The following is a 16,258-nucleotide window of genomic DNA, read 5'->3' on the forward strand; positions in this document are numbered from 1 at the left end:
TACGGAGCCAGTGTTTGTATTTATTAATATATATTTTTTTCCTTCCGCCGCCGTCATGTTGAGCCTCAGAATGTATACAGGCTATAGAGGGAAGAGGCTTCAGCAGGTGCAGCTCCTGAATGGAGAGAAGGAAACTTGTAGTAAACAACCAGCACCTTTTTATATAAACATCGTATCGTTATGTATATCATCGCCGTCCTATGAAAACTGTGTCACCCCCCCCTTCAAGAGCAATAAGAACCAGTTTTGCAGGATATTTCATCATAACACAGCAGAGACGACTGCCATTAGGTGCATTTAGCACAAGCATAAATCTGGGTTGTACTCATAACTTTTTGTGTCTTGCAAAAATAATGGCTCACTATTACTAACCAATTTTGGTTTTAATGAGCCGTTTTACTTCCTCCCAGCTTGTAACATGTGTATCGAGATAAATCGCCGGGTTTCCAAAAAACTCAAGGCAGTGCATTTAGGCAAAGCAAGGCAACTTTATTTATATCGCAGATTTCATACACAAGGCACCTCAATGGGCTTCACACAAGCAAAGACACAGCACCTATAAAAGCTTTTACAAACACAACAGCTAACAATGATATTCAAAAGCAAAGAAAATAAAAAGTAACTTACCAAATTACTAGAAGAACTCATTGACGACATTTAAAAACATAAAGAGAACACTTTAAAAATATGCAAATAATTTAAAAATAAATAAATAAATGTAGTTTTCAAAAAATACAGACTTGGGGGGAAAAAAGCAAAGATTTTTAACCTGGATTTAAAAGCATTTACACTCGGGGTTGATTTCACTCCTGCTGGCAGTTTATTCAATTTGCGAGCAGCATAACAGCTAAATGCTGCTTCACCATGTTTTCTTTCTTTTTGAATATCTTGGCTCCACTAACTGACCTGAGACTGCAGACTTCTGGGTTTATATTCAATCAGCATCAACCCAGCGCAGCCCCCCCCACCCCCACCATCCCCTTCCCCTCCCCGCGAGAACGAGAGTTATATGATCTGATCTCTTTACATCTTGTATTGAATTCAGAAAGAATAAATAATAAGAAAACCTCGTAAAACATTAGGTGAACGTTGCGACCTTAAATGGACCCTGACAGGAAATCAACACTCGCTAGCTTTGCAAACATTCAGTGCTTTAGCTGTTTAGTAGCCTTCCCGTCTAACTGAACTAAACTTAGTTAACAAATACATTTGTAACATTGTTTTGTACTTAAGCTCACGCTTAGTGAATAAAAATGAGTCCTTACTGTTTCTTTGAACTTCTAAGTCTGACAGATCCCAAGTTAATATGACCTGGCATTTCAGTGTGCACCTTGCTGTTATCTACAGATCAGCACTGCATGGCACAGCAGCAAGTTTATCTGGCCTTGGCTGCTGATATGCTTTGGCCTTGTTTTACACTTCAACTAGCCGCTGAAGGATACATTTGATGGAGGGCACCTTCACCTTTTATTGGCTGCTGCCTAGTAGACCAGAAACTTGTGTGATTTAAGACAAGTCACTCCTTTTTTGTACATGAGGAATTTCTTACTGATCAGCACGCACTGGGTTTAGCTGGCCCAGGTCAAACTGTACTTAATATTCTTTTTTTTTTAATCTCAAGGTGAAGCATCTCATTAAATGATAGTCGCGGCAATTTTCCCACTGAAGGGCTGAACTTGTACACCTTTTTTCTTTTATTTTCTTCCCTCAATTTTCATTGTTTCCTCGGGTCAAGTGAGATCCGCCAAGTTCCTTGGCAAAAAATCCTACAAATATTCCAATACCTGGCAAGGCTGCCATGACTTCATAGCTTTAACCTCTACTCGCGAAGGTAGAAAGGTTCAGCTTGAACTAACTATAAAAGGAAATATTTGTGGGGGTGATGAAGATGAGGTAAACCACTGGCAGCAGCTATACTCCTATGAATAGTTAATTAATACCATCTGAATGCTTTATATGCCCTCACCATCACACAACTTGAAGTCCCCCACCGCATTAGTCCGAGCCCGGGGCAACAATCAAACCAATTAACCCAGGGCCGAAAGCGGTGTGTGTGTGTGTGTGTGGGGGGGGGGGGGGGGGGGGGGGGTGTTTGCGGTCCTACTAATTCTGTGCCTCACGAGTGCACGGTTGGGTTCAGGGGAGATGGCACCCGACTCTGTGCCGCAGTGTTTTCCAACATCGAGGTCAAGCCTGCAACAAGCCAGGCCTCTTTGCAGTACTAACTGAGGGCACACTAATAGCAGCCAAACATTAGCCTCTTATCCCCCCCCATGGAGCTGCTGACCTCTTCTCACAAGAAAGGAATGTCTCTGGGAATATTGTTTTTGAGCCTGTTCTAACAAGAATTTAGTGGGATCTTCTGCAAAATGTTGAGCAATAAGTAGACAGCTGGCATTTTGGTGGCGTTACTTGAGAACGTTTTTTTTTTTTACGCTATTATTATTTAACATATGTAATTTAAAGTAGGAATAGTAGTAACTCGCAATGGGATATTGTCACGATGTGTCGTCAAAAATAAAAGCAGTGTTTGTTCGCACACAGTGTGTTGGTAGGACAAGGTGAGGATATATTGCTTGATATCGTATGAGAACCTTGTAACATTGCTATTTTGCCATGCCCCTTATTTATTTATAGTATAATATGCAGTAGGTGCTTAACTTTTACTTAATTTCACATTTGTACCGCAAGGTTCAATTTTTGTTTCTTCCCTTTGAGGAGCAATTTTGCGAATCAATGACTTCATTTGAGGACCAGCTTTCTAACTTTCTGGAGCATGCCCCCCCCCCCCCCCCCCCATGTTAATCGCAGAGAACTAAACTGGTTTTATTTAACAATTAAAATATGATAATATAATTAATGAACAATTGGTTTTCTTTGTTAGAGAATCAACCATTTTTTTATTTCTTGAATTTACATTGTGTATAGCAGGAAACTTTTTTTGTTTTCTTGTCTAGAAGCAAAGCTAAATTGATTATATTGGGTCTATTGAATACAATGTAAATTTGAGTTCAATTTATGCATAGACCACAACAATCGAAGTGAAAAGTCAATATTGTGAAAATGAGCAAATATTATAAAATAGAATAAATTAGAAATATTTCATACATTTTTACATTACCCTTTTCAGCAATGTTTACTATACAATGTTCACATAGCGTAGCTTGGACATCGATTTCTAATTTCCCTATACAACACCGTGGAAATAAAGATGGTAAGTAAAAAAACTTCTAAAGTGGATAAGCGATGCTTTCTGCCAACACCATAAAGCCCTAACCATGTTCTTGCTAATTCATAAAGTATTGCAATTTTTTGTCTCTTGCAATAAACATATAATTGTCTACAAATAAAAAAAAAAAAGAGAATCTCTTCAGACCTCGAGGATATGTGCAAAGATTTATTCAATGCAAGGCTGCCGGTGTTTATTTTCCGCACGCATACACACACAAAACACACGCACACACACACACACACACACACAGGCAGGCTCCTGCTCGGTTACAGTAGAACAAGCGGCGTGCTGGCAGCAGAAACACGCACATTTGCAGGGTATCGCTCCATTCCACTGTAGAGGGTCCAACGCAAATACAAAGAACAACTGTCACATTCAAAACTCGAGCTGAAATGACTGGCTGGGTTTCCATTCATCTTGTCTGTCAGGGTCCTTCTTTTTTATTTGCTGCCATGAAAAGTTGGAACTGTATGAGAACCCCCACGCTAGAGGGAGAAGATCAAGTGCGTAAGGATTTAACAGATGGAATTGTGACTAAATGGAACGCTAACGCATGGATAGTATGAATCCACTTTGCATACTCGACGTTACTGACAGTCAGACTCTCGTGACCAGAATGCGGAAGTTAGCTGTCGCATTTATCCTTAAGTGAAGTTGTCAAAAAATGCCTGGAGAATATGGCAAGGTTATTTTGGGCGGAGTTTGATTTTGAATAATAACTGGATTATACCTGTAAGTCTGAATAATTTTCCCTGATTCAACATTGTTGTTATTGTTTGTTATTGTCCGTTCTGCCTGCACCTCGATCAAATTCACCCAAATTCTGTTACACCGCCTGTGCCACAATTTGTCTTAAGTTTAATCTACTTTCATGCACCAAATTGTCAAGTGGGCTGGGGAGGAGTAAAGAAAATGGTCTTGGGCCACAAGAACACTTAGCATGGCACAGCACAATCTGCCGAATTCTCACACACGACGCTAAACTAGGCTTACAAAAACTGAATCCATTGTTCTAAAGGCCAATAATATGAGAGTGATTGAACAGATTTTCATTTATTTATAAGGCTTTGATTTATGTGACGAAAAGGAAGATTTAAATGAATGACGATATTTGCGAAATTACCAACACCAGCTCTAACCTGCCTCTACATAGTTACATCATGTGCCGCTCAGGATTTACACCGTTCACGAAAAGAGTCCAATATTGTCACAACAGAGTACTTCGCAGTACTCGGTCTTTGCGCACGGTTTTCAACAATTATCTTCAAACATTTGTAACGTATTTCGAAACAAATCTCTGAATTCACTTGACAAGGTCTTGACAGTGCTGTGGCAGCTCTCAGCTTCATTTACATTTGATTAGCATGCATGTTTTCCATCTAATTCCGTATGACGTTCCGCAGCGATCTGCAGTCAAAAGAGAAACGCAATCCTTCACCAAAGCCTTGTGGATATCCTCGCTCTGGTGTTTACTCTGGTACCTTTTGAAAAATACTGTTGTTTTGTTCTTCTGATGCTCGTGAGGTGCTGCATTGTAAACTGTTGAGTCACATCTACTTTAGCAGCTATTCTATCTGCTTTAACTCAGTCAGATGAGCAGTGTGTGTGTGTGAAGATGTGCATAAATTGGCCTGCTGGAATTTATTTTGTTAGTGCCCATGTTGTGTGTGTCTGTGTACGTGCACTGGCCCCCAACCCGGAGCTATTATGCGGGGACAGCAGGTATAATATCGGCAAACCTTTTCCGCTGTGCTGGATAAGTAATGGCCTCAAGACGTCACCTTTATCTTTCGCCACACTCCTGCAGCTGAGGCTGTGTGTTTCCAGCCACACACTCCCTCCATGATGCACAGGTGTGGTATTGTATATGTATGTGCGTGTGTGTGTGCTATTTATCCTCCTCCACCTCCCCCTTATGTCTTTCACAAAAGTGGCCATGAGGAAGGCAGATAGGGCCGAGACTGACACATTCATTTCCTTAACAGGCACCGATGCAGCGCTGCCTCCTTTTTAAGCAGCTTTAGTTATTTATCCCCTAACAAATTTGGACGTTGGGTGAATACAGAGCAAGGCGCCTCTGGGAGCATCCCATCATGCCCTGCAAACAAAAAGGGAAAGGACCGCGATATGGAGCGATTAGGGTGAGGTGAAAAAAGACGGAGGAGGGTGAAACCGTTGAAGCAGAGTGACGGCTTGCGAGGGAGATAGCGAGAGAATATTGAAATGAGACAGAGGGAAGGAGAAACAAAGGAAGAGTCTGAAGCGGAATGAGTGAGCTTTGTGGTCCCGGGCTTCATGGGAGGTGCAGCCCAATCATTTATAAAAGGTAAATGCTGTCAGGACACAGGGCGTTTAAAGGCGCCGCGCTGCAGGTGTGATTTATGCTCTCAGCGCGGGGCTATAAATCACCCTACCTTTGTTTCCACAGGCAGCGGCTGTGGCTGCTGCTGTGTGGAGGCATAACCACGCCTGACGCATACACACACACTCGCACAACGGACTGCGCAAAGATGTATGATGATGGAACCGGGTGGATGGATGGAGAGTGAACTCGTTGGAGTCTATCAGTGTGAGGTGTTGAGTTGTGGACACACGCACATGCACACATAAACATTCACTCAGCGCTTTCAGTGCCACGAAGGAAGAATCTCCTTTTACTAACAATTCATTTTTGCCCATTGTTAGTCTACAAAATGGAAGACGGTTGACCTGTATTTGAATATCCTACTGAAAAGACTATAGAATAATTTAGTATTCACATAAAATAAATAATATATCATTTTAACAAAGAATATACAAAATAAAATAACACTAAATAAAGAACAACATATTACTTTTCATTTTTTAGATAATCTAATTCCCCCGCTAAATTTAAACTGCACAGCAGCAAACTATTTACTTCTAAGACATCAGAACCCACAGGCGCATTTGAGTAAGCCTGGTTTGTTAAAACTGGATAATTTAGGAAGTAAGACTGTGTCAGACTGTCAGCATCAAAGTGTGTACAGACTAGACATTTTTGCCTATTAAACGACGGATCTTACCAGCCTATATGAAGCACTCGCTTGGCAGCTAGCTGCTAGCCAATAGCCACTAAGGCTAACAGGCGCCAAACTCTACAGTGTCAGCGTAATTACTAGGTTTTTTTTTTTAGTGTCCTTAATTAGCTATGGAATATAATGACTTTCTGTTGATGTTGGTGGCAACAGTGTGTGATGACAATTTTAATTTAAACTGGGCTCCAGCTACCTAACTTCCAGTAGATGAGTTAAGTCAGCCGCCACGCCACCACGTGCTGCTTCAACTTCAAAATAAAAGCATACCAAGGCACTAATGTCTGTGTATTAATGGATTTGATTTTAAAGTTGATCTTCTCACTACATTAGCGGCGTGTTAGCATCATGCATAGCAATATGCTACGGCTAGCTTGACTGTTTCCCGAATCCCAAGGCAGAATAAAATCCTAAAACATTTTGTTAATTCAAGATACTTGAATTAATTGAGGACTCCTATTAAAATTTGTCATGACATTTGATCACCCCTCAAGTCATATACTTTGTGAAATGATCAAAGTGCTTGTTGAAAAATACTAAAAATACTAAATGCTACAAAACAGAAGTCGACTTGCATCATGGGACGGATTCAGTTCGACCTTCGCGACTTCACTGTTAGTAAGAAGTCAATTATGAAAACACTTAAAACTCTATTTGTCCTCATGGTCTCATTCCATGACATCAAATAATGACTGTATCAATTTGACTTTTGACTTCAGCACGAATTGGAACAAAATACTCGGTGTCTGAGAAAGCTGGGAGATTAACCACAAAGTTGGACCGTTGCCACTCAAAGTGATAACATGCTGTGTCCTATACAGAGACAAAAGGATGCATTGTGTCAGAAAAAAGCGGCAGCAAAGCACTGGTATTCGACAACCTCAAATTTGAAGGGCCTTCTAATGGTTTAGATAAAATGCTAATATAGTTATTGACTGTTGTTTCGCCGCTGTGTGGAAGATTCCTGATCAAGCATTTCTTCACCAATTGGCTTATCTTTGGTCACATCAAGCACTTGAGCAATGAGGACACAGGCGGTATTGATAAGATGTTTTTGGGGGAGGCAGCGGCACTTCAGCAAGGTCACATGTTCTGCTAATGACGCTCGCATTGTTAGCATTCTTGAACAAGCTCAGATAAAGACGATTGTTCTTCAGTAAAGTGGCCATTACTTCTGATAAAGGTCGACGTGGATTATGTTTTTTGTTAGATTTGGGTTGTCTTTGTTCTCTCCATGCTTGCGTGGGTTTTCTCTGAATACTCCAGCCTCCCCCACATTCCAAAACATGCATGTTAGAGGACTGAAGACTAAAGAGTGTATATTACGTCTCACTCAAGGTCAGCTCTGATAGGCTCCAAATATCCACAACTAAATGCACGAATGACGCACGACTTCAGGCAAGGGCAGCGGAGTGCTTCTTCTGATGGTGCCATTTTCTTTTCTTACTTTCACATATTTACAGTTGTGGGCTAAATTTTCATTTTTGCCTAATTATAAACGCCCGCTCACTTAAGATTGTATATTTTATTATTTTGTAATTATTACATGTTGCCAAATTTGTGATGGACATGTAGAAGTCGCGTAAACAGTTTTAGTCAGGAACCCATGCAGACAGGTAAGAGCAGCTCAGGGGGTCCTCACGGGTCCTAGTCAGAAAAATCCTTTAGTGAAAATGGCGGGGTTATGTTGTGTCTCGTCTTTGGCAGTTGAGCGATAATTATTTACTTAAGGGCTTTCTGTGCATTTGTTTTTATACTTTGTGAGCGACTTTTGTTTAAACTCGCCAGGCATTGCCTTCAATTGAAATGACGTGGTCATGGCGCGGCTCATGTTTCGCAGTACATGTGAACCATTAAATTAAAGACAGCAAAATTTCACTCTCAAGCGTCTTCATCCAACACATAGAGAACTACACAGTAATTGGATGAATGTTTATAGATTATTTTGTCTAATAGTCCTTAGCGCTGTTTTGGGGGTAATGTGTCTCTGGCTATCTAAACTCTGCTTAAATAAAAGTAATGGATTTTAATTGTGAGGTTTAATAAAGAGTCCACAATGATTAGAATGACTTGTTCATATCAAAATTCCCAAAAATTGTTGAAGTATGACTGGAAGTACAACTCCCCCCACCCACCCATTGGACAAGATGTCTTATACTTCAGCATCTGGTGTTGGTCTAAAAAAAAGAAAAAATAATTAGTCACAATTTTTACCTCACAAAAGGTGAATGAAGTGAAAATAGTAATAAAAAAAGTTTGAAATATACACTTGGTGTAGGGGCCCCTACTAAGTCTGAAAGCATCACATTTTCAAAAATGACTGATCAATGAACGGTAATTTGGATTTGCTAAAAACTGAAAACTACCTTCTCTATACCAAAAAACTTGGCCTAGTTAGATGAATTTGATTTTGTTTTTGGCACTTCTTAACACACGTTTCACATCATTTTCAGTGGACTAAAGTGACGAACAAACTCCCTCGCTCTTCCAAATTAATGCACAGGCGCACCTCTCTCAAACATCATCAATCCTTTCAGCCAAACTGCATTTCACTCTTGCACAAAAAGCCAATTGTGTTGCTGAGATTCTCTCTACTCAATACATAATACAAGTGTATAAATCAGGTCGCAGACGGGGCCGGGAAATGGAGACGTTAACGTGCAGGGGACACGAACAAGCTGACCTGAATGCTCGCTGCTCTTCTGATTTCCCCCAGGAGCTCCTCTCTGGCCTGTGCCACTGGTTTTTGGATTCCTGAGGGAGGCCATTACTGCTCCCGATCCATATGTATGTATGGCTGGCTGCTGCCTCTGACTGCCAAGATGCTCGCTCACGGAGGACAAGCCCAATGGTTTTACAAGGTGATTATTTGCACTGTGCATCTGGATGTGGAGCTGCAGCTAATAGGCTTTATTTGGAACTTTCAGAGCAGTTGGTGGCCTTTATCAGTACATGGCTGATTAGCATGCCGTCCTGTCAAACAGGCTGCTTAGCCCTTCTGAAACGATCGGGCTCCAAAAAGTCCAACACGGGCTTCAACCAAATTTCCCTGCATAAAATAGGCTTCAAATGTCAAATGAATCCTGGAGGTTACAGTGAGTTATCGTAAACTAAAGGTTGATTCTGCTTGACCATTAGCTTAGTAAAGCGCTTTGAAAAACATTTGTTGATAAAGCGCTCTGAAAGTGGATTTCATTTACTATTTACTAGTGGTGCAACGAATCATCATTGATCCGTGGTCGGTTTGGATCAGGCCCCACGGTTCAGCTGGGCCACGATCCGCTGATTGTTTGGTGGAAAAAAACAAAAAAAACCTAAGTGCATATTCACAGTCGATACCATCAAGGAAGCCGAAACACTCAACGTTAGGGTGACCAAATTCCCATTTTCACAAAAAGAGGACACTTGAAATTGTGGTACCAGTCGCAGTTACACAGTGTACTTCAACTCCTATTAGTCACGACATTTTCATGAATTTATAAAACGCCCGAACAGGATGTAAAAAAATGGTCTGTCCTCCCAGAAGACGACACGTTTGGTCACCCTACTCAACGTAACACACTAAGCCTAACTTCACAATAACGTTGACCAAATACAATGCAAATAGTCTTAGTGGACTTTTTCTTTGAAGTTGAACAGTTTTACGATGCCAAGATTTTGAGCAATCAAAATCTATATTGTAATCCAAAGGTATAATATGAAACTCCAACAACTACCAGCCGATTGTGCTCACTGCTCAACTTGGAAGGTTCCCGTATAGAAGGAAATTGGCATAAAAAGTTTCCCAATTATCCCAGCCTTGTGATGTGAACATAGTAGTTCCACTTCAATGGATGGCTTATGTTTTTATTCCTCAACGCTTGCTCACTGTCCAGTACATCAGGAGCTGACTTTCTCCCGTCTGATGGGCTTGATAACCTTTTGATAGCCACGTGCACTCATTCTCTACAATCTCCAATTGGCCAGCTGGACCAAGCAAAGTTGTCTCGCCAATCTAATTAACAAAATAAATCTGCTCGGCTGCTTGGTGCTGGAATAAAGGGGACGATAAAAGTGGGCCATAGACTCACTTCGTAATGTCTGTCCGCCACAATAGATCCAAGCATTCGTGCTCGAATGTGTTCATTTCTCTCTGCCGAGTTAAAAATAGTGTGATTAGGAGGTTAAATGGATACAAATTTAACTTCCTGATAGTCTCTTTGTCTTTCTACAGCTGGAAGGAATCGGGGCCTATTTCAATATTAAAAATTCATAAAGCAAAACCATGAATTGGACATTCTGTCCCCATATAGCTGGCCAGTGTCCATGAAGCAAAAAGTAAGTAAGAAGTCAGGGACGCCGCTCTCTGCCTCATCCTGTCACTTGTACTGTGATCACATGATGCTGTGTGGCACACAGCTGGTCACTGCAGGATTGAGGAAGAGCCAGAGGGCAGCCTTTGGAAATCAAGCAGAAAATTTCATTAGTAAGGGCTTTCTTCGGAAGGGTCGTTTATTTTTATTTTTTATTTTTATTCTTGATCATACCAGAAACAAGAGGTTGTATGTTTTTAAATGAGTCTAAGAATCTTCAGCAGAAGTTTCAACATCGCCGTAACTGGCAACGCTGCTTAGTGTCTAAAATGGAACAATATTTCTTTATGTATTCCTTGTAGGATGTTACTCGATGAGCCGTTATCAGGTACATAAATGCTTTAATTGATGTAATTGTAATTAATCCAAAACAGTCAACATTTTTTTTTTGTCTCTGTCAAGAGAAAAAATAAGTCGTGATGATTGGCATACAAAATGATCCAGGAACAGTTTGCCCATCACTTGTAGTTGGCTCGCATTGTTGGCAGTCGAGAAGGAGCTGACTGCCTTCCAGTCTCGGGGAAATAAATGTCCCTTTATAAAAAAAAGAAGAAGAAGAAGAAAAAGACGAGGCAAAAAAAAAAAAATCCTCATTTTGTCATACTGTCAAATCTAATTGTTTCTCTCACATTAAAGGTTAGCTCATAAAAAAAGTAAAAGATGTGCGACTGTTACATTTACTGCGCTCGACGCGTCTCCCTCTTTTAGATATGACAGATAGAAGAGAAGAGTGATGATTCCTTGCCGGAGGTGTTGAGTTTTCCTGCATTTGTGTCTCCGGTGGATTTTGCTGCCAGACTGGCACTAATAACTGCTATGAGCCACAACATGAACAACACGTGCATAGCGGGGACACGGAAACTCTCTTACCGTTTTCCCTCTCGTCTCACCCAGCCGCCTTCTTCCACTCGAGTGTTTAGTAGTCATCTCTGCTGCCACAACTCTGAGCAGGTATGCACAAATCACTCTTTGTTTGGCAGATGAAGTTGCTGTCAATCATTTGTACTACATTGACTATAGAAAACACACGGACGACACAAAAAGTACATTACTGAAATATAGTGGATGAGGAGGTTTGAATTTATCAGGAGTGTCTTCCTCCGATGGGTTCGGGGGCGACCATATTACAGCCCCAGTGTCTGCTCGGGGAAGGCGGAGGAGGAAATAGATGGTTCGAGATATAATAGCAATGGCCCCTGGGTAGTGCTCCTGTGAGGAAGAGAGAGGAGATGAGAGTGGAGGTGTGAGTTTGCAGTAAGATTACATTTTCCCTCATTTTTAATGGATACGCGCGCATCTATCTTCTCTTTTCCCCCTTGTGTCACTCCCACTATTGCACTTCTGTTTAGCCGTGTTCCATTTTTCTCACTGCCCTCCATCAACACACACGTGCACATACTTGAAATGCTCACATTCAAAATCATGCGCACACGCACACTTCTCCCGGCGTCCTCCCTCACTTGATCCTTACACCTACGTGCTACAGATGGTTTCATTTTATAAGAGATAAAACCACATTTGGTGGAACTGATTAAACAGAGGGAACAACATCCCCATCTGCCATTTATTCCAATCTGAAATTGCTTGGGCAGATGCTGACATCTTTGGAGATGATTGATTCACCCCGTCTGGCCAGAGAGGGATAGAGAGGGGTTGCGTCCTCCCAAGGGCCGCGGCTTCCCGGAGCTTCCCACTGCCCCGACATGGCTTCGCCGGTGATAGAGCTGGCACCCCCCTCCCCCACTCTTCTTGCCGCCTCACCACCGGCAAAAGTCCCCCCATTTCTCCTCTCCGGCAAGCTGTCGCAATCAGCAGAGCTGCTGATTGGACTTGGGCAGGTGATCTCTACGCACTCGAATCACAGGGCCAGTACATGCCAGATCATTCTCTCTCTGTACTGGTGTGTGACTATGATGGTGACAGCATGGGTGGGCGATCAAGGATGTGCTTGTGATTCCACTAAATGTCACACAAATCATAGTCGGTTCTTTTTTTGTTGTTGTCGCCCACCTGTTGTAGTCAGACTGCTTTTTTTGGGCGGGGCCTAGATTACAAGCAGAACCGATGTAACATTGCAGAATAATATAAGTTTTATATATGTATATATATATATATATAGTATTCCTAAAAATAAATAGCTTACTCATAAAATAAACAGTCAGAGGATCATACACTGTAGCTAGTTAGTAGCTACTTAGCTAGCTCTCTAACACAACGAGCCACAAGTCAACTACTGAGCGCACAGATAGGCCAAGCAATGTAGCGTTACCACCTGCAGCCAATGATGGCAGAGCGCGGGCATTTCATAAGTAAACATTTGAGTCAGGTGTGTGTCTTGACCTCTGCCGAACCCCTGAGACTCACTGAACCGCTGGGGTTCGATCGAACCAGGTTAAGAACCACTGATGTGAATTGTCTAGTGGTGTGGATGTAAAGGGTTGTTTCGATCCAATCCTATCCACTTTATTTCTGATTCCCTTTTTCTTTTTTGTCTACTCAGACAAAACTTTTCCGTTGTTTTGTAGCTTCTGCCATAAACGCAGTAATCGTGCGTCCACATTCAAATTGACTTCCGTCTTTGTAACGAATGGGTAAAGGGGAAAGTGACGTATGCCATAAAGCAGTCAGCACATTTGTAGTTTTGCTAGTGGCAGTGTTCCTACCATCCTCCTCAAAGTTGCTTAATGCCAGGGAAAATGGTACACACCCCTTTAGGCCATGGCAACGGTACCATTGAACTAGTTTTAAGTCGATGTTTAATCAGAGGAGTTAGGAAAATAGATATTTTATTAGGGTTGAAAAGTTCCTTAGTGCTACTTTAAAAGTCGTGCTGCAGAGTTCTAAACTAACCGCTTATATGTGCCCGGAATTGTCTGACGGCCAGTCCAGGTTGTTTGCCACCTCTCATCTAAAATCAGCCGGATCTCCATTTCAATGAGGAAAATTGATTTGATATACAAAATGAGTAAATTAAGGATGAATTCACAAGTCAAAGTACCACTGTACTTATATAACACCTGCGTGGATTCAGTGGAGTCGCTAGTTCAATTCAAAGCTTTGGCTCGTTCACTGTGCTTTGGCCTTCGTTTTCCTCTCGTCGTCATCCAGCATGTGATCGCATAACTGCGGACTGAGGTCTGTGTTGTCATCGCTCCGTGTGAACCGGTGCCGTTGCCGTGATCTCGACCCCCACCGGAGGTAACGTGATGAAAGAGTGAAGAGAATACCAAATGGGCCCGGGGTGATTAAATATTCCACTCAACCTTCATCTAATCAACATTTATAGTATCCTGCCAGTGGAATTACGCTGCCCTCCACTAAATCGCCTCTGCATCATCACTTGTAAACACTCAAGCATTTTAAGATGGAGATCTCCTGTAAATGCCATCAAGGCCAACCGCGCGCGCGCGTGTGTGTGTGTGTCTTATACGTGTGTGTGTATGTGAGCATGGTCTCATAAAAACTGCTGAGCTGGGCTCCTCGATGCAATCAAGCTGTGGTCTCAGCTCATATACTTGTTTGATGATAAGCGAAGATGGAGGGAGAGTGATGGAACTCTCCGAGAGACGGCGGACATCATTTAGCTCGGGGAGTGGGCCTGAATCGTGGCGGAGAAGGACGGGATGCCGCAGGCGACGGATGAATCATTAGAACGGTGCTAAAGGGGGGGGGGGGGGAGAAGGACACGTGCCCCCCGGTGACTTAGATCCATCGACTGCAGCATCGACCCTCAGGATTTCAACGCTAGCCCGTCCATCTTTTTTCATTTTGCCTCTGTCGCTATCTTTCTACTCTCCTGCTTTCATCAGGCGTGTCATTCCATCAGAGGCCTCCTCTCTCTCCTCTCTTCTCCGCGCCGCCGCTAAGCCCCTTGAAGTATGACTCGACGCGGGAATGGCAAATGAATTCTCAGTCTGAGTGCGTACTTCGAGCCTCTCTGCCGCCCTCCTTCTCTCGCCTCGGGCAACCATTTCTACCTCTCTTCCTTGTCCTCCATTCTTTCCCCCGTTACAACAGTCCCGACACCCACGGTGAGCTCGCAAATACTCCGGGTGAACTGCTCACCTGCGGTAAAATGACACGGAACAACAAAAAAGGAAGAAACATGAATTGTTTCAGCGCGATGGCGAACTTGGCCCCTTACGGTCCCACTTCTCCCAGTACAATAATCAATTAGCAGCGACATCCACGCGAGAGTTGCAACTCCCGAAGGCTTTGACTTTGGACTGGCAGAGGTTAGAGGAAAACAATGTGGAAGCTGCCTTATCGCCTAACACACGAATGTTTGTTAAGGCTCCCCATTAAGTTCCACCCTCGAATTTGCATATTAATTGCATTTTGGCTCTACTTTCCCGCTTTAAGGCTTGTGTTTATAGGTGCTTCATTTCTTTGAGAAGACACTCGTGTCCGCGGGGAGCTCACCTGCAACAGAGGACAAGAAGTGAATTTCCACAGGAAATTGCTTTAACATGAGTGTAATCGAATTTTCACCCACACACACCTTGAGTTGAGGGCCTCGAGGGCTCGGCCGCATGTGGATCCGCTCTATTCACGCAGCGTAACACCACATATGCGACCATTCTGAGACAAGTACAAAATGCAAATGTTTTGAAGTCATCTGGCAAACCCAGAACGTATCACGTCACAAATTTTCTCCATGCCGTCCTCCTGCCACACGCACGCCGAGCGTGCTTTGGCAGCTTTCTCCAGAAATGTTTGAAAAAGATGTGAAAGTTTTAATGACTGGATTGAGTGGGTGGGGGGGGGGGGGGTAAAGGAACAGCTGGAGATTCTGTAATGTAATGGCTGTTCTTATATGGGAGAGGTACATGCAAGCTGTCTGGTTTTGAAAAAGCCGTACTGCAGTTTTATCCTCGCGCACAAAGAACAGGTGATGGAGCGTTCTCTTGTCCCGGTCTCCAAAACAATGTGGCCATATGGAGCACATTTGAATATGAAGCAGCAAATGGCACTTATATATGTGCGATATCCCATCATACAGAGGCAGGCTATTTATTATCATCATGGTAATAATTTCTGTTCACAGATTATGATTTACATGTATTTAATTGAGATGCGTGTATGCGATCTCATAGAAAGAAAGTTAGTCTGTATTTTTTGTCATTAGTCCAGGGAGAAACAATTGCAATGAAACCTGATGAAGTCATTTCCCAAATATAAAATATTACTATCAGAGAGGGTTATTTAACTGGATTTCCTCGATTGACAATGGGAGAAAAGTCAAATTCCAGTTGTGGAGAGTTGAATTGATTTATAATGCAAAAAAAAACAACATATTGTTGTCAGACAGGAATGTTTGGATGACATGTCCCGTATCTCTACGCATGTCCTATCTATAAGTAGCTATGTGGGGAGTGGACATGCGTGAAGGCTACATACGCGCTACATTCGACCCGTAAGTACCGGTAGTTTTGGTCATGGGAACATTTGGCCAGTTAAAGCAACGTGAATATTTGACCGGCTAACTAATGAAAGGGAGTTTTCAAACTTGGACGTTAGACCTCAGAGACAAATTATCTTAGCGCTAGCTAGGATAATGCTAGTAGCAATGTTGATAGATTTAAAATGGGATCAAAGAGAAAGAAAAAAAACATCCTCAG

The 16,258-nt window shown here is 42.4% G+C and overlaps 1 protein-coding gene across 1 annotated transcript in view; it reads left to right on the forward strand.

Moving 5' to 3' along the window:
* The window catches only part of LOC147162895 (uncharacterized), a 106,166-nt gene that overhangs the window by 37,358 nt on the left and 52,550 nt on the right, over window positions 1–16,258 (forward strand). The window contains exon 2 of the mRNA XM_086095156.1: window positions 9,002–9,146. Coding sequence (XP_085951282.1) covers window positions 9,002–9,146 — 145 coding nt within the window. The remainder of the gene's footprint in view (window positions 1–9,001; window positions 9,147–16,258) is intronic.

The sequence above is a fragment of the Leptonotus elevatus genome, chromosome 14 (assembly GCF_054856555.1).
Source record: "Leptonotus elevatus isolate MCC_2025b chromosome 14, RoL_Lele_1.0, whole genome shotgun sequence".
NCBI classification, from domain to species: domain Eukaryota; kingdom Metazoa; phylum Chordata; class Actinopteri; order Syngnathiformes; family Syngnathidae; genus Leptonotus; species Leptonotus elevatus.